This window comes from Melanerpes formicivorus, unplaced genomic scaffold (assembly GCF_026170545.1).
Source record: "Melanerpes formicivorus ecotype bairdi unplaced genomic scaffold, bMelFor1.0.p_v2 SCAF_1, whole genome shotgun sequence".
Classification (NCBI taxonomy): Eukaryota; Metazoa; Chordata; class Aves; order Piciformes; family Picidae; genus Melanerpes; species Melanerpes formicivorus.
In genome coordinates, this window is record NW_027142353.1 from 50,245,343 (window position 1) to 50,269,287 (window position 23,945).

The following is a 23,945-nucleotide window of genomic DNA, read 5'->3' on the forward strand; positions in this document are numbered from 1 at the left end:
TCCACTGTTATTTTGGTTTGATTCCCCAATGCCATCAAAATAGTCCCATGTCAACTAAGTTGCAGTCAATTAACTTTATTCCCTAGGTTAACAGCAGTACTAAGTAACTCATGCCATTGCTCAGCTAATGAGCACAGAGCAGCATGTTCCCAGCAGGAGGACTAAAGCTCTCTAAGTACTCTTTTGAAGAATGCAGATTTGGCCCAAACCTTTGAAGGTGTTCACACAAAGACTAAGACACACTTACATATGCTGTGAAATTCAGTGGTCCTGAAATACCAACTAGTTTCTAATATAAAACATGAGCTTACATTCACTTCTGGGTCACAAATAGTATTCTGCAACATCTGAATAAGATGATTAAGTTATAATCTTAACTTCCATTCTTTTGGAGTAAGAGAGCCTCACCAATATTATGGTATTTTGACAATATAAATGAGAAAGCATCCTGGTTGCACTGATGAAATAGAGCTTTCACAATTTCTTTTAGATATTTGATCAACAATGTATTTTTGTTGCCATTTTAAATTGAAGAGATTAATAAAATCAAAAAGCATCCGTGTAAGACAGTATGGTTACAGAAAGAATGTCTTTAACAACTGAATTGCATAGGGTTAGAGTGTGATGAAACTATTATAAACGAAATATTTTCAAAATGTGAAACAAAGTGACTTTTTTCAGACTTGAACTGAAAACTGTGAACCAAAAGAAACATGAAGTTAAACAAAAGAAAAAAAAACACAAATCAGTATGCTTAGAGCAGCAGTTGATCCATTTAAAAACACCACTTTATCTGTTCTCTTTTCCTTTGCAAAATCCAATAAACTGCCATTATATTCCTTTTAAATGGTTCCATTACAAGGATTCTATAACAACAGACTAATCTCTTGATAATTATAATAAATGCCTGTAATCAAAGCAGGAACCATTTAAAGTAAGGAGAAAGGCTGTTTTCCATCAAACTCATTGTAGTTCCGTGACCTTTGGGGCATTAAGCTACATCATATGCTGCCACCTCTAACTGCAACATGGCTTTCCTACCAATCTTGCTCAAATAAAAAGAAAAAGCATGAGAGATCAATGGCAATGTGGATTGGCACATGTTAAGAGTTCTTACTTTCCAGCTCTGAGCCTTGTAGAACATAAAAACCTCAATTTGCAAGATTCCAAAGACTCAAAGCTGGCAGGATTCAGCCAGCAGCTCTTTGACGGGCTTTGATACATCGCGCTTCCCTTCAGGAGGGAACGGGGGAAAGAGCAGACTGGTATTTTAAAAAGTCCTGCTATGGCAATGTGAGCTATATATCACTACTAGCATTTAGGAAAGTATTACTTTTCAGAAAGACAGGACATTTTATCACAAAATTCGATATTGTATTCACATGAACAAACAATGATTTCCAGAGATCATTTAAGAAACTGAAGGCTGATAAAATTACGGGAAATGACTATATATGATCAGAATGGCTTTCATCTGCATTTCGTTAGACCCAGCATTGATTTCACTTTTCAGCTGTGAACAGCAAGAGGCCAGCTGTGGCCAAGGGAGAGAGCAAGCAATGAACCAGGGTCACAATAGAGGCTGAGCTGTCAGAAAATTTAACACTTTTAATGACTAAATCTCGGCAAAAAATCTTCAAGTTACAACCATTTGAAAATTATATCCAGTGGGTCCCACAGACTGTCAGAGAATAGAAGATTTAATTTATGGCAAAGTAAAACCTTTGAACTCTAGTTATGTGAATAAACAGTATTATAAGGGGAAAACAAACAAAGCAAGGAAAATATAAAATACATTGCCTTCAAGGCAGAAACAACTACATTTTACTTCATATTCCCAGATGTGTTAAAGGGAAATTTATGACAGCATACTGAAAAGCAAGATTCCCATTGTGAAACCCTTCACATTTATTTAACTAAGCACAATCATTGAAAATGACCTTTATCCAAACCCTTCACAGCTGTCTTAAAATGATCTAAAACTATTGCCAGATTTTCTTTAACTAGCATTACTTAACAGAAAGTCATTACCCCGGGGCCATATTATACTACTGGCAAGTAAACACAAATCCATTTTCAACAACATGCTACGAAGTTTTAATGAAATATCAGTAACAAATTGAAAACTCGCCATTAAAAAGGTGCCAAACAATACAAATCATCATCATCATTTTCTATTCTAGCAGTAAATACAATTTCCTTATTTCTGATAACATATTTGTCACCTGTTAGACATACATGTGAACAGAAAAATGGCTAAGACTCGTAACAAAAAAAATCTTACATTTAAACCTGTTATTAAATGAGGTGTCAAAATTATTATAAATGAAGCTGTTCTAGCAGCATATTGTGAAAAGATATCCTCATCTGTTCTCAAAAGACAGCCCATCCACTGTGTGTATTGCTCTTATAAAATTAAAGGGCTGCTGACAATAAATTCCTGTGGCAGTTTTCCTTGCAGTACACTAATAATTTACCGGTGTGTTAATAACATTTGATTCCAAGATTTAAAAAGCAGCGCGTCAAAACGACAAACACCTTTATCTTTCCACTTTTTCCACATAAACATTAAACATAAACTTCCCTCCTGGTGATCTAAGTCCACTGACAGGGAATTGGGGAGAAAATAATTCTAAAAAATCATACTTTTGGACTCAGAACAGAAGCGTTTCGTTTTCAAAATAATAGTACAGAGCCACAATTAAAGTGGGTGCAGACTATGGGAAGGGGGAAAAAGGACTTTATTAAGGGGCTGGTTAGTTCAGTAAATCATGGCTTTCAGATAAAGATGATGATGGTGTTTCTTTGGCATGAGAGGGAGAAAGATACAGGAGGTTCATTTCACCACCAAGTAATTATGCTGACCCAGGGTGTTACCATTTATCATGCCTGAAAGATGACACTCACTGTTAGCCAAGGGAAACTGCTAGTCAAATGCTTCCATCTAGATCAATACACACCACATTTTTCTACAGTCAAAAGTAATTATAGAAGAGCAAACTTCACAATCAATACTCTCTCCAGCTAACTTATATTCTGCTGTACAGACATGAAGGTATGGCACTGTCAGTTGTCACTGAAAACCACATTTGACCCAGATTAAAGGGCTTCCCCCCACCTTAATAAAGGACTTTGCTATTTATTTTCTGGTACACGCATTCTCTTTTTTTTCTATCATTAAAAGCAACGAGTAACCACGCAGGTTTTTAGGACATGTTGCAACCTGCAGCTGAAACTGATGTTCTTGTTATAATTTCATAAGGTCTCACTTAACACAAAATAAAAAAGAAAATCAGTCAATTAAAGAAAAATCAATCTTCCTAACTACTGAAAGCTAAAGTAGGTTCTGGAGCATTACTTTCTAAAACCTTCAGTTGAAGACCTGACCTTTGTGAACTCCAGAGATTAGCAAAGAGAGAAACATATATACATTAAGTATTAAATCAATGTAATTTTCAGTATTGTACATATATTCCTGCTTGTTTACACAGATGTGCACACACAGAATTACCAGCAAGACAGACAAAATTAGGCTTTGAGCATTTCAGTTTTGTTTCAAAATATATCTAAATGTCAATTTTGACAACTGCTTTCAAAAAGGCAGAGCTTAGTCTTATAAACCAATCTAACACATCAAGAAAGGTTAGAGGGCAGAAAAAAATCACTACTTCAGTATAAAAAAAAAAAAAAATTGACATCCAATTTTCAAGCTGATTTATCAGTGGAAAGCTAAAATTGATAGTTTGCCATTACTGGGTAGCAGGCTGTCTAAGAAAGCTGTTACAAAGCCTTTCATTTTGATTTAGCCACATGGATCAATACAAACTTATACTGTTTCAATTTTACAAATATTGATTTTCTGATATAACCTCTGTGGGAGAACATTCATCACCTGCCATGCTAAAAAATATTGAAATTTATTTTGTAAAATTTGATTCGTAACAAAATATAGTGTTCTACTGAGTAAAGCGAAATCTGTTTTTCCAGATAACAGCTAATCAGTGTTAGAGTGACTTTGCCTTTTCATTTCTGAGTCTGACTTAGACTGTTAATCCTGTAACTGCATTCATGCCAAGGAAGATCATAAAAGTTTTCTTTGCTTTTTTTCCCATTAAGGATCTTGAGATTATTTTCTGGTTTTACTAAATAGGAGTATAAACTGGAACTTCAAGTTAAAATAGTCAGTTACGGTGAATGTTAAGTTCTCAGACTGAGAGACTTATGTTTGCTTCACAAACATTGAATCAGTTAATGCTTCAAGAAGGAGAATTTTTTGCCATGTATCAAAGGAAAAGCATATTTTTAAAGTAGAAACAGCTATTTTATGAAACAATAACCTTTGTCCTACATTTACATGACAATATTATTTAGACAAGCACATTGGGGTTTATGCACCTTAGGCTTTTCTAGCCTGATTTTGGTGACATCCAAGAGCTCTGTTGTTCCTCAACATTCAAAGCACACTACATTTTTAGAAGTTCCTTTGCTCATATATTCTTCTTTTGTAGTTATCAAACCCATTCAAATTGATATCAATACTAAGTTCATTATAAAACTGTGTGATTTTGTAAGACAACTTTAATTATGTATTTTTTCTTGTTTGGAATAATTTCATCAACCCCAAGTATCTTATTCAGCCTATATAAAACTTAAAAGTAATTTACAAGTTTGAACCAATTATTTTATTTCCTATTCCCCAAAAGCCCTTTTATGAGCTGTCTAAACAGGACCACAAACATTTCTGAGTGTCACGTTGCTGCTGGTATGTACAGACAGATTATCCAGCCAGGGCATCAATACAGATAGACACTGAACAGGTTTTAGGAGGAAATACACCCTGTATAAAAATGTAGAAGAGTTTTCTCAGCAGCTTAAGGGAAATAAATGAGTAAAATCATAATCCTATGTTGGCAGGACGTAGGCTAGAGACGAGATTCAAGCAACACCCAAGAGGGTTTAGATTAGTAAACACTCACTCAGACCATGTGCTGGTAACACAGTGCATCCAGATTAGTGATAACTGAACAGGACTGTGAAAAATCCTAAATAATTGCTAAATAAGAGAAATTCCTGAAATAAAAGCACTGGTTTCACAGTGGAGAGAATATAATAAATTCTGAACTTTCTCACACAATTTCTTTGTAGACTTAGGGCTCAATATGGACATTCTATTTATAGAACACACACAATGTTATTTCTAGCATTTGTATGCTAAGTTAATCTTCCTATGTTTACCTGATATCAAATAATCAAATCAAAGTACTTGAATTTGAAAAGTATTTAGGATATTTGTGTTGCAAACATTCTGTAAGATAGAGAGGTGGGAAAGAAAACATGGACAAGAAACACAACTGGCCTGAAGATAAGAATAAAGACTTTATAGTCAAATCAGATGTGCCTTTTTATCCTGTTACAAAAATTGCAGAAACAGACCTTAAGTGCAGTGGCAATGGCTCCATGCAGCTATATAAGCCATCACACAACTCACCCTTTTATTATTCAGATGCTGATGATTTTAACCATCAAATCACCAAACTGAGTCTGAAGCACAGCAAAACCTCATTAATGAAGTTCATAGTATCATAGTATCATTCAGGGTTGGAAGGGACCACAAGGATCATCTAGTTCCAACCCCCCTGCCATGGGCAGGGACACCCCACACTAGATCAGGCTGGCCAGAGCCATGACTAAAGCATGTTTACAACTAAAGCAAGGCAGCACTAAATATTTAAACATTTTCTCTTAAAATAAGATATTAAGATAAGATATTAATTAAACACTATTTTTAGGACTTTTTTTTACATCAGCAGATCTCAAATCACTCTGTTAACTATGTGCCATAATTCACATATTAAAGATGGGGAAAAGCAGGAGGATAGATAAAGATTGAAATGATTTATTCAGTGTTGAGGTGTCACCTCACTGGCACCATCAAGACTATAACTTCATTATTTAGGGCATGAAGTGCCTGCTTTCATAGCTGAATAAAAAAAATCTTGCTTTCCCATACAAACTGTGCTGCAAATTCTGTAGGGGAGAGCAAATGGAATGGTTGGTATGTCTTCCTTGGAATTACGATGAATTGCTGCTCTGATTTGTTAATGGCACTTATTAAATCCACTAATCCCATAAACATTCCTAAATATTTTCAAGATAGAGTCTAAAACTGCAGGAAATTTTAATAAATATCTTAAAATCTCTCTACACAATTCAGTTTAAAAAAAATTTAAAAATATATGTTTATTGCATAACATAACAAAAAAATTATCCTGGTGAACAATAATGCTAATTAATTTCTGAAAAATCTTTTCTCTCCTTTCATTTTTTTTAGTGAAAAGAACAAGTCTTTCATGGTCTCTATTTTATTGGGTTATTTTTAGCTTTGCTTTTTATTTAATGAAGAAAGAAAAACACAAAGGCAACATATCTTGTTGACACTTGAGCTGCTATGATATAAACATAGCAGTAAATAACTGAAAAAGACAGCATTTGTAGCAAATATTTTTAAGATCCTTTCTCCTATTAAGGCTTTTCTGTATCTAACTATGTTATGAACAAGAAGAGAGTGACCTTGTAAAATGTAATGATGGCCATTATCCATATAATGGTTGTAGCATGCAAATATACAGCAGCCATGTAAAGGAACAAAATCAGGCAGCAACTTCACAGTGCTTAAGGGCTTCATATTTTACAGCACCAGCATTAATGGAAAAGTTAATGTAGCATTGAATAACAGTGAGTTGCTCAGCTGCTGCTGCAGAACATTTAGATCATGGAAATAACACATAATTTTTTCACTCCTATAGCTTTCTTGACCCACAGGAAAAACAACTCTCATTCACCCCTGAACTCACATGCAAAATTATCGCTATGCTACTCTGTATCTCAAGAAATATGGCCAGGTATATAATTTGTAAAACAATTAAATAATTAAATCTCAAAACTCAAAATAATTAATCAACAGAGCTGGAGAAAATCTCAAAAACTATACTCTGTGACTTAACTCATTCTAGGGTACAAAAGCATGCATGAGCAAAATCATTTAATGCACTACACAAACAAACCAGCATTTTTATAGTACCTCTTAATTCCTGATCTCAGTACAGGAAACATCCAGATAAATTATGCATGCTAAATTCTCTTGTTTCCCATATACTAGAGAGTAAAAACCACTGAGTGCACTTCAGTATAGTGTCATTTAAAAACATTTAATTGATCTCAGTCTACAGGAAAGTTATGGAAGGTAGGTAACACCAAGATACTGTAAATGAAGGCATCTAATTGGTTTGAAATTGAATTGCAATGACAATTGTATTTAGGGAGAAATCTGAGGAAGGGGCCACAGACCCCATGACAATAAATCCTGTAAATCATGTTCCACCTTCATTATTGCTGTCTGGTTTAGAAAACAAAAAGAAAGGAAATTGTTATGAGTAAATGCTGGTATATACCAGCAATCTTTCTCTCCTTCATAAATTCAGGTAACAACCCCATGAGTCTTGCTCCTTCTTGATGCAAACTGTAAAATGGGAAGACATATCAGAATTTAGAGTTTTCATTAAGAAAAATAGTACCTCCTGGAATTCTTGAAAAATATTCCAACTCATAAAGGACTTCAAATTTTAGTCTTTCTGCACAGATGTTGGACTACTCAAACTTCTTCATTTTGTTGCTAATTGCCTTTTTTCTTTACCATCAGAAGCAGAATAAAGGGAGGAACAGTGAGCATGGTTATGGGTTATGGAAAAGGAGAAGATTCACCCTTGTTGTTTCCCTCCCCTGCTCTCAAATAATCAAAAAGGTGCTACTGATTTGAAATTCATGCTGCTCAAAAAGAAACACAAATGCTTGACTGATGCTTTGTAGTTTCACTGTTGATGCCAGACATAAGAATAAAAACTGGGTAGTAAGGATCATTGGTTCCCAATCCTTCCAGATTTGGTTGTCTGTCAAGTCTCAACTCAAAGGTTTTATAAAATGACTCTTCAGTCACACCTATAGCTCTTTCTCAGTCAGATAGTATTCGTCAGGTAGTATGACTATTTTCCTCTCTGTAAGTTAATTCATCTGCTCTTGGTATCCAACTGCAATTTCTGCAACCAAAATCATAATCATTCTGTTATATGTATGCTAATTATACCATTCACTGACCTTTATGCTTCTCTATTGTCTGTAATTATATCAGCTATGAATTTCTAATAGGGTTGAAATAGTACCAGCAGAAGCTCTGCCTTTACAACTGATAACACCAGCGGGTATGGGGAGAAAAGTATTTGAGTGATAGAATTAATGGAGACTCTGAGAAACCAGCACATAGAAACCATTTATTAACTAAAAACTACCACAGAACTTGCTTGTGATTCAACCTATCATATATGTTTTGGAAATTATGAATAACAATAGGAATTGGTAGAAGTTGTCCTGTAAGAGAATATGCATTTTGGCCTTATCATTTTAACAGCAGGGATTTTTCCTATGGAATGTATGTCTTCAGAAAACACCAGCATCACAACTTTACTGTGGGGACTGTGAAAGGAGAAATTCAACACAAGAAGGGAAAAGGTAAATGTATTTTCTAGATCCTACTACTAAAGAACAAGCATTTAGAAGTACATTCTTTATTTTTTTTGGTTTGTTTTAGCATACACAAATTGAGAATTTGTTGATTACTTTTAAAGAAGTGGAATTGTCTAAATAAATATTGCACCGAGAGAGCTGCCCTTGGCAATTTGTCACTGTGTCACTGCATAATAAAGGAGCTATTCTTGTGCTTTCAGAACAGGACATTGCCAAGAAAAGGTCTTTGTTTAAAATGTAGTGGTGTCCAGCAGAACTTTTTGAACTTCCTGTGGGGTTGGCAATAACACCCCTTCAGAGCTCAGCTAAAATTATCAATGATCCAGATATACAAGGGACAGCCTAGCCAGAACCCAACATATGTCCTGTGGATTCTGCTTCTGCAACACACATTAGAAAAATTTATGTACCTGGCCTCCACTGGAAGAGAATATATTCATCATAAAATGAAAGCAGCAACATATGCAGTATCCTCAGTCCAAAAAGAAGTTGAAGGCTAAGCCCCAGTATATCTGGTACACTAAAGGAACATTTTTCTTACGGAAAAAACATAATTTATATGTAAAAAGTTATATCCTTGTTTTTCAAGACAATTGGTAATGCTCTTCTGACACTACTGAAGTGTACATAAATTCCAATCCATCTTTTATACTAATTTTAGTACTTTGGTTTTATTCCACCTTTTTGTCAAAATTTAACCGACAATGTAATTTTCATTGAGGCCATTATGAGAAAAATTGGTGGCCATTCCCACAAGTTTCCAATCACAGTTTTTTAAGGCCAAGCCTGTTAAAAATTAAAAGGGAAAAAAATTTATAGTTTGTCTGTCTGGGTCCTCTAAAAGTATACAGAGTTTCATTAGCTCTTCATGATGATCTCAAATCTCTATTACAAAAGAACAGCATGGTGAAACTTTTTTTTTCCATATTCAACCTCGTCTGGCTTTTAGCCAAATAATGTAGGGTGTCTTTTTTATTGCCTATCATGCTTCTCAGTGATACTCAGCTGAGATTAAATCAAAAAGGACAGCAGATCCCATTTTGTTCTAGTGGAAACCTACAACACCTTTCTCATGGCTGCTCTTTTTGGCTGGCAGGTTTCACCCAATTAATTTTCATAGATTTTTAGCTCAACAGTTCAGTATGAAACTCTACCACTGAAAATACTGGTCACTAAATAAATTTCCTCTACTATTAAGCTGTCATCAACTTTGAAAACATTGCTTTTTATTCAGGAAAACACAAGAGGCTGGAGTATTAAAGAGTGTAAAAGATCATCTACCTGAAAATAATGCATTGTTAGCTAACAGGAATTGGAAACTGGGATACCTATACATTGGGAAAAAAGAATAATTTTTTAATAGTTCCAAACCAACAATTCCACTCACCATGAGGCAAATACATCATGCTTTACTTTTCCCCATGTTTTCACATAGAACAAGATATATTATGCAAAAAAATAAAATAGAGCCCTCTTATAGCAAAGTATCCCAAAGGCCCCAGTACTATTTCTAAATTGGGCCTAAGAGACATGAAATTTAGCTTCCTCTTTATGTACATTTTTATTGCTTCCTACCATAAGTGCAAATGTAACTTCTAATATATCATCAAAAGAAATTTCTTACACATGAATCTTTCCTAGATTTTGGATTGTGACTGTGAAGAAACTAAAAAACACTCCTACCCAATGAATATTTCCTATCAGGAGAGAAGGGAAAAAATAATGTGAATCTGAAAAATAAGTACACTTAAATTATAAGAAGTAATTTTAAATTGTAGTCTGTTTGCATTGTGTATACAGAATGTTATTCAAAACAACGGTTAGCATTCTCAAATTGAACAGTAGAAGTGTATGTACCTTAAACATTTTTTGGTGGCTTTTCTAATAATCTCAACAATTGGATATTTTGCTATATTATTGAGCTTCAAATGGTTCAGTGCTATTGAATGCTTCACACATACTTATGGCATAAGGCAGTATATTCCTGAAGCTGAAACAATCATTAGACTCTGATGTTCATCTATTTTATTGAACTACCCACAGGGAGCTTTATGGACATACTATCATGTCAAGGTCACAGGATTAAGTGAGCAATGATGACAGTAAACAAGCCTTTTCTGTATATTCTAAAGTGTCTTACTGAGTTACTTAAAATGCCATAAACATAAATAGTCTCCTATCTCTACAACACAGTCATGACAGATGACTTCAAAATATAACACTCTTGAGCAATGGAGTTTACAAGCAAACCAAAAGCCTGTACTATTGACAACAGATATCAATATACTGAGGAGCACAAATATTGGGAGAAGCCTGCAATCTGTTATTGTCAGATATTTTATGTCTGTAAAGGGTACAAGGAATATATCTGTGCAGTGCTTGGGAGCAGCAGTTGCACACACACTTGCCTATCACTCCCCTGTAGCAATACAGCAAGATAAGACCTCAAGAAGATTAGAAATTACTGCAGAGTGAGAGGAGATAAAGTGAAATAGGCACAAGCATGAAGTATTTCTTCTTGATGGTAAGGGTATGGATAGATGAAAGCTGAAAATAATGACAGAATAGATACTGCTGAGAGGAGATTTTTGATTTCCTCAAACATTGAACTATGAACTGAAAGAAAACCCTGTCATGCAGAGATAAAATGTTTTCTTTTTACCATCAGATGACCTGTATAATTGACAAATTGATTTAGGAAAGCTCTAAACTAGTTTGAAGCAGGATGATGTACCATAGAGTAGCAAAAATAGTGAAAAATAAAAATCAAAATCTCCAAGTTCTAACAGTTTGTTCCCCTCCCTGGGGGAAGAGGATGAAGAGTTAAAAAACCAAGAAGACAAGAAAAAAATAATCATCTTATTACATATCTTAGCTGCTTACACATTGGAATAAGGAAAATGAGCAATACAGAACTAAAAAGTCTTAATATCCTAAAGATGAAACTTAGTCTGGCATCACAAAAGCTTGCCAAGACAAATCAGTGATTGTTTCTGTGAAAAACAAGAAAGAAGTACTTTTTGTTTAGCACATAATAGTTTACTTCCTCTGAAGTTCAGAAACAGGCATGAAACATTTATTGAAAGTCTGGGCAATGTTAAACGGAAAAAAAAAGGTAGTACTGTGCTTTGATATGTAACAGAAAAATCTTTATCACACCCTCTGAAAAAGGAGGGAGCCATGAGATATTTAATTTCATATTTTTTAAACAACTAAAAGGAAAAAAGGCCAAATTCAGGTGATAGAAGGATAATTTATTAAAATAATAGATCTTAAAAAAATTAATTCTGTGCAAAGCATGTGATAGGGATGTACTAGAATATGCCTGCCTCAGTGTCTGAGGCTGATTTAACCACAGAACCACAGAATGTTGGGGTTTGGAAAGGACCTTGAAAGATCATCTAAGTCCAACCACCCTGCCAGAGAAGGATCACCTCGAATAGGTCATACGGGAACGTATCCAGGTGGGCTTTGAATGTCTCCAGAGAAGACTCCACAATTTCATTGGGCAGCCTGTTCCTTCATATGCAGTTCCTTTACAGATTTCTGAATACCTTAAATCATCTATGAACATATGACTGGGCATAAATATGTATTAAATAAAAAAAGACAAGACATATCAAGGTTTTGAGAAGAGAGGAATCAAAATGGCTGCATGGGTTTTTCACTTCTGGTTAAATTTTGCATTTATGGTATTTCCCACAAAAACATTTGAAAGGTATGTCAAAATAGTACAGACATTTCACTTAGAAAAAAAAACCAACACAACCACATAACATTTTCTCCAGCTTTGCACTGATTTCTTGTAATATACTTGAATCATCACATGGGAAAGAATCCTGGACTGTATAGGTACTACGACAGCTTACTATGACTTAAAAATACAATGTTTCGCAGCCATTTGTGTCACCAAATAGAGGAAAAATTGAAAGAAATTTAATTCTTGATTAAAAAAAGAAAAGACCTTCATAAAGAAAGAAAACTTCTAATCTGTGGCCTTTATTCCTTTTTAATTCTTTATTTTCTGTTCTTACATATGGGGAAGATGGGAAACCCACTGCTATATTGCACAGGTATTAGTAGATAGACACAGGACGAAAACTGAGAATCATGTGAGGGAAGTGTTACCTGCCTAATGAGAAATTCTTTCTTCATGGTTTCTACCTAGTGTCATACCTCTATTGAAATGGGTGGCAGGGAAAGAAAGAGCATAGGTGCTAGGAATATTGTCCAATACAGCAACTGCCAGTCCATTTTACTGATACAGACTTCAGAGGCTATTTCCACTGCAGGAACTAGGAGGAAAACATTAAGAAAGGCAGTTGGACTTTGAGCCCTGCTGAGGTGTTGAAACTTCCTAACTGATATTGTTTGAGATTCCTCAGAAAATCCTGAGCTGAAAATTCAAGGAGTCTGAATATTAGATCTATTGTGTCTACTTATCCTATCTTCCTGTTTTGTAAGTGTTCATTTACAATTGAAGATAGGTTACAGGGCTCCTCTGAACCATTATGGTTCTTGCTGTGACCAGTGTCCTGGAAGCTGAATGTCTGCATGTGCACATGCTTGCTGTATGGATCGACTTAAGGAGTAGAAGTCCCTCTCAGTTTGTTAAAATTATCCTTCCTCTAAATAAATAGCTCTTATTGTGGGGGGGAAAAAAATCCATCATGAACAACATCATCGTTTAAAACAACAGAATAATCTTGCTCAAGTAGTGAACTGAATGCACCTCACATAAGCAAACCATGCCCATCTCTGGTTACACAATGCTCCTTTCTTGGCAGGTATCTCTGTGCTGCAAATAGCATCCTAGATCTAACATCCTGTTATCAGAAAAGCATATAGAATTCTTCTACCCTCTTTTTCCCATTGTGCTCATCAAGTGCCAAGGCACCACTAGCAACAACTCCTTTGAATAGTCTCTGCCTTTCACCACAGCCGTAAGCAATCAAGCAGTAAGGAAGGAAGAGGGTACCTAATGGGCAGAGGATGTAACAGAATAGGTGCAGAGCAGCAGGTGCAGTACAAAAGCTGAAAGCAAAGCAAGACAAGTAAGCAGGTGATTGAAATAATAAACTACTATAAAAGATCAATAAGGTTAGAAAAATTGACAAACTCACATTCATGTTTAATTGCCTCTACACAAGGGTGACTAACATTGGACCTAAAAAGTGAATAATGCTGACACATTTGCTGATCTCAAGGTATCTTAAGTAGTACAGTTAAACACTGCAAATTTGGACAATAAAAGAAAAACATTTTCTTAATGTTTTGTCATAACAACATTTGGAACTTGTAATCAGGGTAGCTAATGAATTAGCTGAAAATTTCCACCAGATCCATCTGTGGGGATTTATTCAGCAAAGAAAAACTGATTCTGCCAATTCCAGAAATAGAGAAAAATCACAATTTTTGCAGAGTAGGTACAATAGACCCTCTAACAGCACACATGTCAAGCACACTTCTGAATCTAGTAGACAGGGTCTGGTCCTACTCTTTTCCACTGTTCTAAAGCTCCCTTTTTAATTTTTGACTAGCAGTTAAAATCAGTCAGAAATGAATGAATAACTAAAACAGATGAAGCTCATTTGCAGTGAGGGACAGGATAGGTTCTGTATCTCTCTGAACTTCCTAAGGCAGCAGTTAGTATAGCAATAGAGTCAGGGTATCACAAAGGCTGGTTGTAATGGAAACTCCTCCCTACTATATTCCTGCATTGTGGTCTTCCTCACTATAAACTACAGCATCCTACCATCAACTTAACTGCCTAACCCCACAGGCTAAAAATAGCGGAGTTCTCTTTCCACTCTCTTCCCCTGGCCCCCAGCAGAACTCACTCCCTGTAGAAGCACATGCTGCCATGAGAGGCAAAACTAGCTGTCTAGCAAGAAACTTTTTATTTCCAGCCTGTTTCCCAGACGAATTTGGTCTTCACCACAGAATGAGTTTGACAGCTCTGCCCTCCACCATGAATGATTAATTTGTTATGGGTGTCTAGTTTAACCTGAGATGGATTTGAACAGAAAAAGCCCTTGTATACTTGCTTTTTTGGTAAAGCTGCTTTAATGCAGGTGGAATCTCCTTCACTGAGCAAAGTCTCATTTTAAAATGCCATTTTTCTTATTATAGCAAACCTTCTGTGTATATCGAAACTGATCATGTGAAAATATCTACAACAAATATTTCATAATTAGATTTAGAAAACTGGAACTCAGAACTCTTTGTATTGTCCTAGATTAGCTTTAACCTACAGAAACTGTAAGGCAGACACATACATACAGTATTATCGAATACAAGTTTTTGAAAAGTTGAGCTATCTGATCAAACCAAGAAGCTGAAATAATAAAATACTCCAAATAAGCATGGTTGTGGATGATGGCCTAAAACACAGGCATGCAAATAGTTTATCAGGAATTCAAACAGTGGTACAGACAGGTTTTGCTAAACTTTTAAAGAAAGATATGTATGGCGAGAGAAGCAGATGGGGAGGAAGAGAAGCACCATATGAAGCTGACAGAGAAGACAGAAGGAAGCATATGCTGTGACATGAAGACTATAACCCTCAAAAAATGTTAAGGGTAAGTGTTGGCTTAAAGGAGCTTTGAATGCTAAGCTATGAAACACCCTTGATTCTTCCTGAGTTCAAGGAAATAGGATGTTGAATATTCACTATGAATAAGTGGCAGTGCATCAAAGAAAGAACCAACTACTTGACTTCTCATCTGAACGGGGAAAACATGCAGAATTCTAATTTTGGTAAATGCTGAAATTAAAAAAAAAAGGGGGAAAAGAGTATATTTAGGGTAAGATACTATGAAGATATCTGAAAGTGTCAAATTGTCTAAATGAGGAAAACAGAAGTAGTTTGCTTTAAAGGCACAAACATGACCTATCACAAAGAAACAAGATTTTGAAATCCATTATTCTTTATCTGTGATATGTAGCAGAAAATAAAATAATTTCCTTTTGTTGTAGAAAAGTTCATGCTCACATCTGCAAGAAATCACACAAAAGAACTTAGGTTTTCGCTTTAATAGGTGAAGTGGGAAAGAAGTTAACAGGGAGAAGCAACACAAAATAATGTTTTGTTTTGCTTTAAAATTGTTATTTGCCTTTTTTTAGAGAGAAGCAGATGTAAGAGTAAATAGGTTCTCAGACCGACTCAAGCTGTACTGATTGATTAATGTATAGACAGTGATAGGCTGTACAGTGCTACTGTGTTTGTAGGCATTTATTCATGTGATGAAGCACTTGCAAATAATTAATTTCTTCTTCATACATTAATAGCTACTTAAGAAGGTAATTTAAATGCAAGTCACCTACGATTTTATGTTACTTTCAATTTAACTATCTTTATGTAACTATAATCTAACTTTGAAAGTTTTATATGGTGTTTTGTTGACTCACAATATTTAACTTCATTCTTGTTTCTGCAGACATTTTGAGAAGAGTTTATGATGACATATTTAAAATTCATCATTTCCCAATAATACAGAGTTTCTACATTTGACCTTTTCTTTTAACCCCCAGGGCTAAATTTTGATATTTACTAACAGTCTCTTCGTGAGAACAAAAACTTTGTGACACTTACAGATTAAACACAGTAAATGCTGGTTGCTGCTTTCTGCAGAAGCAATACATACAGTCACACATGCTGGAGAGGCTTACATGCTCATTGTGTTGAAATAGAAGTGCAAGGGAAAATTTTCTCTACAGCTATGTTAAAGAACATAGCACCTATGTTAAAGAACTTAAAAATTGTTATTTACCTTGAAGAAAGATAAACAAAAATGCATATATATGTACTACATGCTACAATTATTAGTAAACCAGTAGCTGCAGATTGTGTATGTGGATAGAGAACTGACACTTTTAACAACTGCACTCATTCTCTCCCAAATAGTTTTTTACTTATTTTGTCCATTCTGGACAAGAAAAGGCACTGCTATTGCCCAAGTATTTATCACACAGAAGAGGTTGCTCATTTCTTCCCCTGCCCTTTCTTGGTGTCCTGAAGGGATAAAAAGCCTCAAAAATGCCCTGAATCAGACAATGGAGCAGGAGTCAGCAGGTGTGGTTTTTCAGGAAATTGCCCACGTTGCCCAGGCTTGTCTGAACACGCTCTGGAGTCCAAGCGGGCCAGCTGTGTGTGCCTTTGGCCAAGTTTGGAGAAAACTCATTCTATAGGTTAAGGTGTCAGGTTTTTATCTCTAAATCTTTGTTATCATTGGCCATGATTGTCTTAGGAAATCTATAAATAACAGCCCAAAGAGCCAGTGCCTTGCCTTGCAATTGTCCAAACTCTGGGAGAAGTCACAAGACTTGCTTGGAATCCCAGATGTGCTTCAGTTTACCCAGAGAGACTGCAAGACCCCTCGCTGTAAGCATTATAAAGCCCGGAAGCAGACAGTGTCTTGCTGGGCCGAGAGTCCCCGAGACAGTTTTGTTTTACTGGAAGAAGCAACAAGCACCGCTGTGAAGACTGCAGCTGAAGAACCTCTCCAAATAGGTAAAGCTACAAAGCCACCAAGCCCTGCAAGCCTCGGCAGCAACCTCTTTTCTGCAAAGCTTTCAGCTACAAAGCCTTCAGTGATAAACCCTGTATGTGCTACAGCAACAAGCTGCAGAAGCCAACAGAAAGTGAAACTGTGTTCCTGCAGCTTTCATGTGGTTGATGCCATCTTTTTTTTTTTTAAATCCCCACATGTGCTGCACGGTACCAGAATTAGTGACACCTATTAAATATTAATAACCTCCATACAATCATAACACTTGGTCTCACAGAATCAACCAGATTGGAAATGACCTCAGAGATTATCAAGTCCAACCTATTACCTAATACCTCATGACTAACTTGGCTCCCCATGGCTCCAAGTGCCACATCCAATTTTCTTTTGAACACCTCCAGGGACAGTGACTCCACCACCTCCCTGGGCAGCAATGGCCAATTACTCTTTCTGGGAATAACTTTCTCCTCACCTTGAGCCTAAACTTCCCCTGGCGCAGCTTGAGACTGTGTCCTCTTGTTCTGGTGCTGGTTGCCTGGGAGAAGAGACCAACTCCCACCTGTCTACAACCTCCTTTCAGGCAGTTGTAGAGAGCAATAAGGTCTTCTCTGAGCTTCCTCTTCTCCAGGCTAAAGAACCCCATCTCCCTCAGCCTCTCCTCATAGGGCTTGTGCTTGAGACTTCTCACCAGCTTTGTTGCCCGTCTTTGGACACGTTCAGGTATCTCACTGTCCTTCTTCAATTGAGTAGCCCAGAACTGGGCACAGTACTCAAGGCGTGGCCTAACCAGTGCTGAGTACAGAGGCAGAATGGTCAGAGAATGATCTCTCTAATTCACAGTTTCAATGAATGGTCTCCAGCTCATGAGGTGGACAGCAGACAAGCAATGTGCCTTCAAAACTGTGAACACTCTTTCCAACAGAAATGGTGGAGTCACTACAAAGGTCTACAGGTCTGGAGTGTCAACCTTTTAGTATTACATTTCTTTTTAAGTAACTCTGTATTCCATTCAGGCTGTATCTTCTGTAGCACAGAGAAGCATCAGTTTATAAAGAGACTGCTAAAGTGGTAACTATTTGTCAGGAATTAAAAATAGAAACTTGAGGCCTGTTGTGTGTTCTGCCAGCCAAGATCAGAGGTATATATAATTTTAGAACCCATTTTCCTTTCCATCATTTCACAAGTGTTGGAGGAGCTACCTAATTAACAACAGGTTTTGCCTTCTGCGCCTAAGCAGTTTAATTACACTACTCTCTACTTTCTATGCTTGAAGCCTTTTAAATCTGCCCACTGATAACCAGTGACCTTGCTCCTTAACAAGGCTTGGAGGCTGTCCTAGAGGGCATGTCCCCCTACCTGCTGCCACCCTAGGCTTTTCCATTGACAGTCCATTAGGTCTTATAACAGAAGGTGCACTTATATGGTGAATTACTCAGCTACATGGTGAAACCTGCAGTACAAGGCCACTTGCTACCCAATTGGCTTCAGCAAATGGAGAACTCCACTTGGACACCTGTGCTGTCATAATGTCCTTCATTCTTCAGGTTAAGTAGTAGCCTACAGCTAAAATACAACCAAGCCAACAGCTAAAATACAACCAAGCCAACAGCTGTACCTAACACAGCAAGTGCCTAAATGTGAAAGCAGTACTGCAAATAACTGAGAAGCAGACACACTGGAAAGTGGCATGACAGGAATAAAAGGAAAGTTTCTTTTGCTTGATGTAGAAAATAGGATAGGTTTGTCACAGGTGTCAAGCTGCTTCATGGCCCATCAAAAACTATCATGGACTGAAGAGCAAAAAGAGATGCAACAGAGGTCTGTTCCTATTTAGGATGCCATCAACAATCCAGTAGCAGAAAGTTATTGGGCCCAAAGAAGAGATGGTCTTCTGAAAATGTTAATGACCAAGAACAGACTTAAGCTTGCAAACTATCCACTGTCGTTCACTTGTTGCATAAGTTTACAACATTATTCAAAAATTCAAAGACAATGAAAGGACTGAAAATTGCACTTATTTTCCTTAAGTTCAAATCTCTGGATACACAGCTTTAAGCCTCAACTAGAGATAACACAAGTGTCCGTTATGGACTAAGGCTATTTCGAATTAAACACATCTCAATCTTCATTTGTCATTTTTGTAGTTTCCACCAGCACATCTGTGGAATTAGACTACAGAGGTTCTGTAACAATTTCCACAGTTACTACCATCTTAAAAAGTAAATAGACTTCTATCATCATCCAGAAAATAGTGATTTCTTTGGAAGGTATAAAGATGAGGAACACACAAAAATTTATGGTTTTAAAACACCATATAACTGTAGCAACCAACTATACAGAATTGTCAAAAAAAAAAAGGGAACAGTATATGCATAATTTATTAAACATTATTACTATTTATTAAACATTGTTGTTATGACAAATTTATTACTTGGCAACTTTTCTGACAGGTTTAAGCACTACGTATCTGTTCAAGCCAAATCACAATAGATTTTTTTGAAAGAAAATATCTAGAGCAAAGTGTTTGTGTTTGTCTTAGTCTGTCAGGCTCAATTACATTTTACTGGAAGGGTTTTTTAGAGCTAAAATGGAACTTTCTGTTCTGCTCTGTCTGTTTTAGGTAGATAATCAAACTGTAAAAATCTGGGTATTTGGAAGCAGACCTTCCTTGATTTCTTGTTTGAGCTGATCTACCCTCAAAAAATAATAAAATATTAGTGGCTAGAATGCAAAACAAGAGAGATTTGGCAGTGTCTAGGCAAGGCACTCACGTGGCATATCCAGGTTCAAGACCTTGCTCTGAATGAAGGAAGAGAGCAATTTCAGCTCACTTCTTCCACATGAGGGTCAGCACCTTAGCCACTGGCTATTTTTGTGATTCAGAAGAGCAAGAAAAATGTTTAATTTCACCTCTGTGTTTAATAGAACAAACTTTCAAAACCAGTACTCAATATAGCTTTGATTAAAACCTCAAATACTATGAAATCACTTAGATACTGTAGAGATGACATATTTTCATGATGGTTTCTTTATTAATTTTTTTTTTTGAAAAAGAGTATTGGCAGAATTGAGCTGCACTTTGGTTTGGTTCAGTTTTGCTACAGTTAAGTAAAATATAAGTTTTGCTTTAGGCATAAATAGTTTGTGCCTGGCTGGCACTGACTACTGTTTTGTTGTAGGCAAGTGAAGACTAATCTTACTAGTGAATCTTACCAGTCTGAAACTAGTTGACCTTTAAGGTCCCTTCCAACCTTCCATGAAAAGACTTAGAGAAAGTTTGTTTTATCATTACTAGCTCCTCTTAGATGTTGAAAGAAACATTTAAAAACTACACATTTTAGGTTTGCAGCTTACCTGTGTGAAACAGCTCCCCAGGCACCATGCTTATTTGTCAGTATGTTGAGTATCTTCTGTTTCAATTGATTGGCTGTAACGTGATCACGATGCTTTGCAGCACTGATAAGATGATCACACATCTTCTCCTCCTCTCTTCTGTCAGCAGCATACTGAGCACACTGTGACTAGGAATGAAAGTACATCAACTTCACAAAAGACAGGCTATCTAGAATCATCTTAGAGTGATAATTAACACCCTTTAAATATGATGATAATTAATTAAAGTACTTTAAAGAGAAAAAGGACACACCAATGAAATGGTTCTAGTACTATGTGTTATCCCTGAAAAATCACTGTCAGAACATGCAGAAATTGAAAACTTGGGATCAAAAGCCATAGAAATGTAATTAAAACCATTTAGCTATACATCTCTGTGTGCATATGTATGTCCATGGATATGCCTTAAAAGTTGCTCATTATTTATTAAGCTTCCTGTGCTGTCTGGTATAAAATACAGGTATAGCATACAGCATAATATACAGAAAAAAGATCGGGGGGGGGGGGGGGGGAAAATGGTTTGTTGGGATTTCTTTTGCGGTTTTTGTTTGTTTTTGTTTATTCTTATTTTTTAATGGCAACAAACCCTCAATTAAAAAAAACATTTGTTAATTTGGTTATTATGAATGCTGAAGAGAAACTCTTTTAACTATGAAATTAAGGATATTTTCTATTTCATATCACAACATGAAAACTTTTCATGATATGCTGCCACTTCTAAAAAACACTAATGGTTAAAAAGACATGGCTCATCCCCTAAACTTGAAAGAATTTAGTATTTTCATCAAATTTTCTCTAAAGTAATGCCATGGCTATTGACATTCATGCAAAGTAATTGCTAAAAGTGTATTTTAATTCTGATAAAGCCTTTCATTATATATAGTAAGCGGTGTACAAATTTCCATTTCCATTGATGTGAAGTTCAAATTCAGTTTTAACTCCTAGTAAATATACTTTCAAAATGTTTGAAGAAAGCACGTGTAGCCATAGTGCTTAAAATAAATCCAACTGGAGCATAATTTTCTAGGTATAAATTGAAAAGGCAAGATTATTTCCAAAATAACTAATTTTAAAATCATCTGTTTAGAGACATTTTTTCATGCACAATTATTGTGCACTATTTTGGAGCATTTAACCAACATTCAGTGCTGTGACACAATGCTGAATAGAATCCTGTTTTTTAGTATTCAAGAGTAATTAAAATACTAAATTGTACTTCATTATTCATATTTCTGCACATTGCCATTTTAGTATAGATCCCATTAGCATCCAGTAAAATTTTAACAGTGGCCTCTCCTTTGTGTTACAGCTATTTTTTCAAGTAATCCACCTAGGAAAGAACAATTGTTACACTAATTCATAAAGGGTTAATTCATCTTTCAATTTATCTTCTTGTACAGGGAAGCACCAATTAGTACAATGATCTGCCTTAGTAATGAGGTTAATACTTCACCAGCTCATTGGACAGTAAAATTAAATTTTCATTTTTCTTCCTGAACAATTGCAAAGGTTAACAAAATGGAAGTTAACTGTGAAGTACCCATTCTGGGAGGAACTTCCCTGGTCCTGACTGCAACTGGAGCCACAGGATAAAATTCAGATGCTGGTCTAGGGCCTCCTTGCTACACAGGTAACACAGTAACTTTGTGCAGCTTGGGCCAAAAAATTTCACCCATAATGATTCAATTAAAGTTTAAAAGGTAGAAATAAAATAGCCACTCACTTCTCTGGCTGAGAGCAATGATTAACATGTACTAAACTCCAGAACATATACCAATACAGCTTATTAAAACAAAATGACAGATTTACAATTATGCAACAGAGAACTACCAGAAATCTCTTTGTCCCTACTACTTTCAAGTAGGATGACAAATAATAAAATGTTCAGTTATATACCCACCATTATTAAAGACAATATATAAAACAATCTTTCAGGCTTTAACCATCACCTTATTTAAGTACACCTGAGTTTCATATTTAACACAGGCTACATTTCATAATTTTCTTTTATGACTTGCAGATTTTATCTTACTCATCTAAAATGTGTAGCTGAGGTTTTTTATATGACAAATATAATGAAAATTTTCATATATGAAAAATGTGTTGGTTTCCTTACCAGACAATAAGACTGACTTAAGGTTATTCCTTTAGGGAATTTAGTTATTATTCTAAATCCTATTTGCTAACAGAAGCTGGAAGTTAATTGAATATTCTCATTTTGTCTAGAGTTCTGACAGATCTTATACCTCAATGTATTCTTCAAAGAGCAGATAACTCAATCTTCTATTGTCATCTTAGGTTACTGCATGATGCCCTGATAAATATCAAATGTTATTTATTGTTGAGGCAATATAAAACTTCACTCTGCCACACACTTAATTGTAAATGTGATTTTATCTAAGTTCAAAATATCCAGTATATGCTTGGTAATAAAGTTGTTGCAATCCCATATGACAAGTGTCTTCTGGCTGCTCTGACAAAATGAAGTAAAGGTTACGTGTATACAAAATGACAACAGATATCTCTGTGTCACACTTCTCATCTAGGACAAGGAGCACAAGAAATAGCACATCAAAGTGCACATTTAAGAAAGCTGTTTCAAGGAGATAAAAACCTCATCAAAACTGGATCCAGTTTCTAGCCACCAGGTGCTTGTTGACATTTTCCGACAGATGAGTAACTTGATATAGCTTTTTAATTATTATCAATTCTAAGTTAATTCTAATTTTAGATCACTTGAACATTAAAATGTGGAAATGTGTGTTTGGGAATATATACTCACACATACACAAATGAATGCAAGCACAGACAGGTTTGGAAATAACAAACCATGCTGAGATGTTGTATGAAACATCATAAAAATGCAAAGCCATATCTGATAAAGTCATATCAAAAATGAAATGATGACTTTGCTCCATCCCTTTTGCATAAGACTTTTTTGAATAGGAGCAAAATAAAGCTGAAGAAATAATCAAAAACCTGTTAAACTGAACAAGTTTTTTAAAAATAGCTTTTTTGTGTATTTGTATCATTTTCAAGTAATATAATTTAAATTGTATATGCCAATGCTTCTTGATGAAAAAAGCTAATAAATGTTGACTCCTCTTAGGAGTGAGAAATACAGACATTAAAGAGACATCCTTCTTCCCATGCTTAAGGAGAATAGAGATTTCAAATGCTATCTTATTGTCAATAGTTAATGATCCCTAACTAGCAAGAAAGATATGTAATATTATATTTCAACACATACATTGTAGCAAATAAAGTTCTAAGGTGGCCCAAAATGTTCTAACAAAATTACCTTAAAATACTAACTCTAATAAACATTTCTATTTACTCTTTTTTCTTTTTTTTCATGAAGTGTCTCAGGCATATCAATTGCTTTTCCTTCTTATTGAAATCGCATATATTGCTGATAAAATCCAAGAAAGATAATTACTAATGTGATTTTCCTTACTATTTACA

General features: G+C 35.6%; 1 protein-coding gene across 12 annotated transcripts in view; it reads right to left on the minus strand.

The window, feature by feature from the left end:
- NBEA (neurobeachin) overlaps nt 1-23,945 on the minus strand; it is a 505,074-nt gene that overhangs the window by 213,606 nt on the left and 267,523 nt on the right. For all 12 annotated transcript variants that reach the window (XM_068142943.1, XM_068142938.1, XM_068142931.1 and 9 more), the window contains one exon: nt 20,442-20,608. In XM_068142943.1, the coding sequence (XP_067999044.1) occupies nt 20,442-20,608 (167 nt within the window). The remainder of the gene's footprint in view (nt 1-20,441; nt 20,609-23,945) is intronic.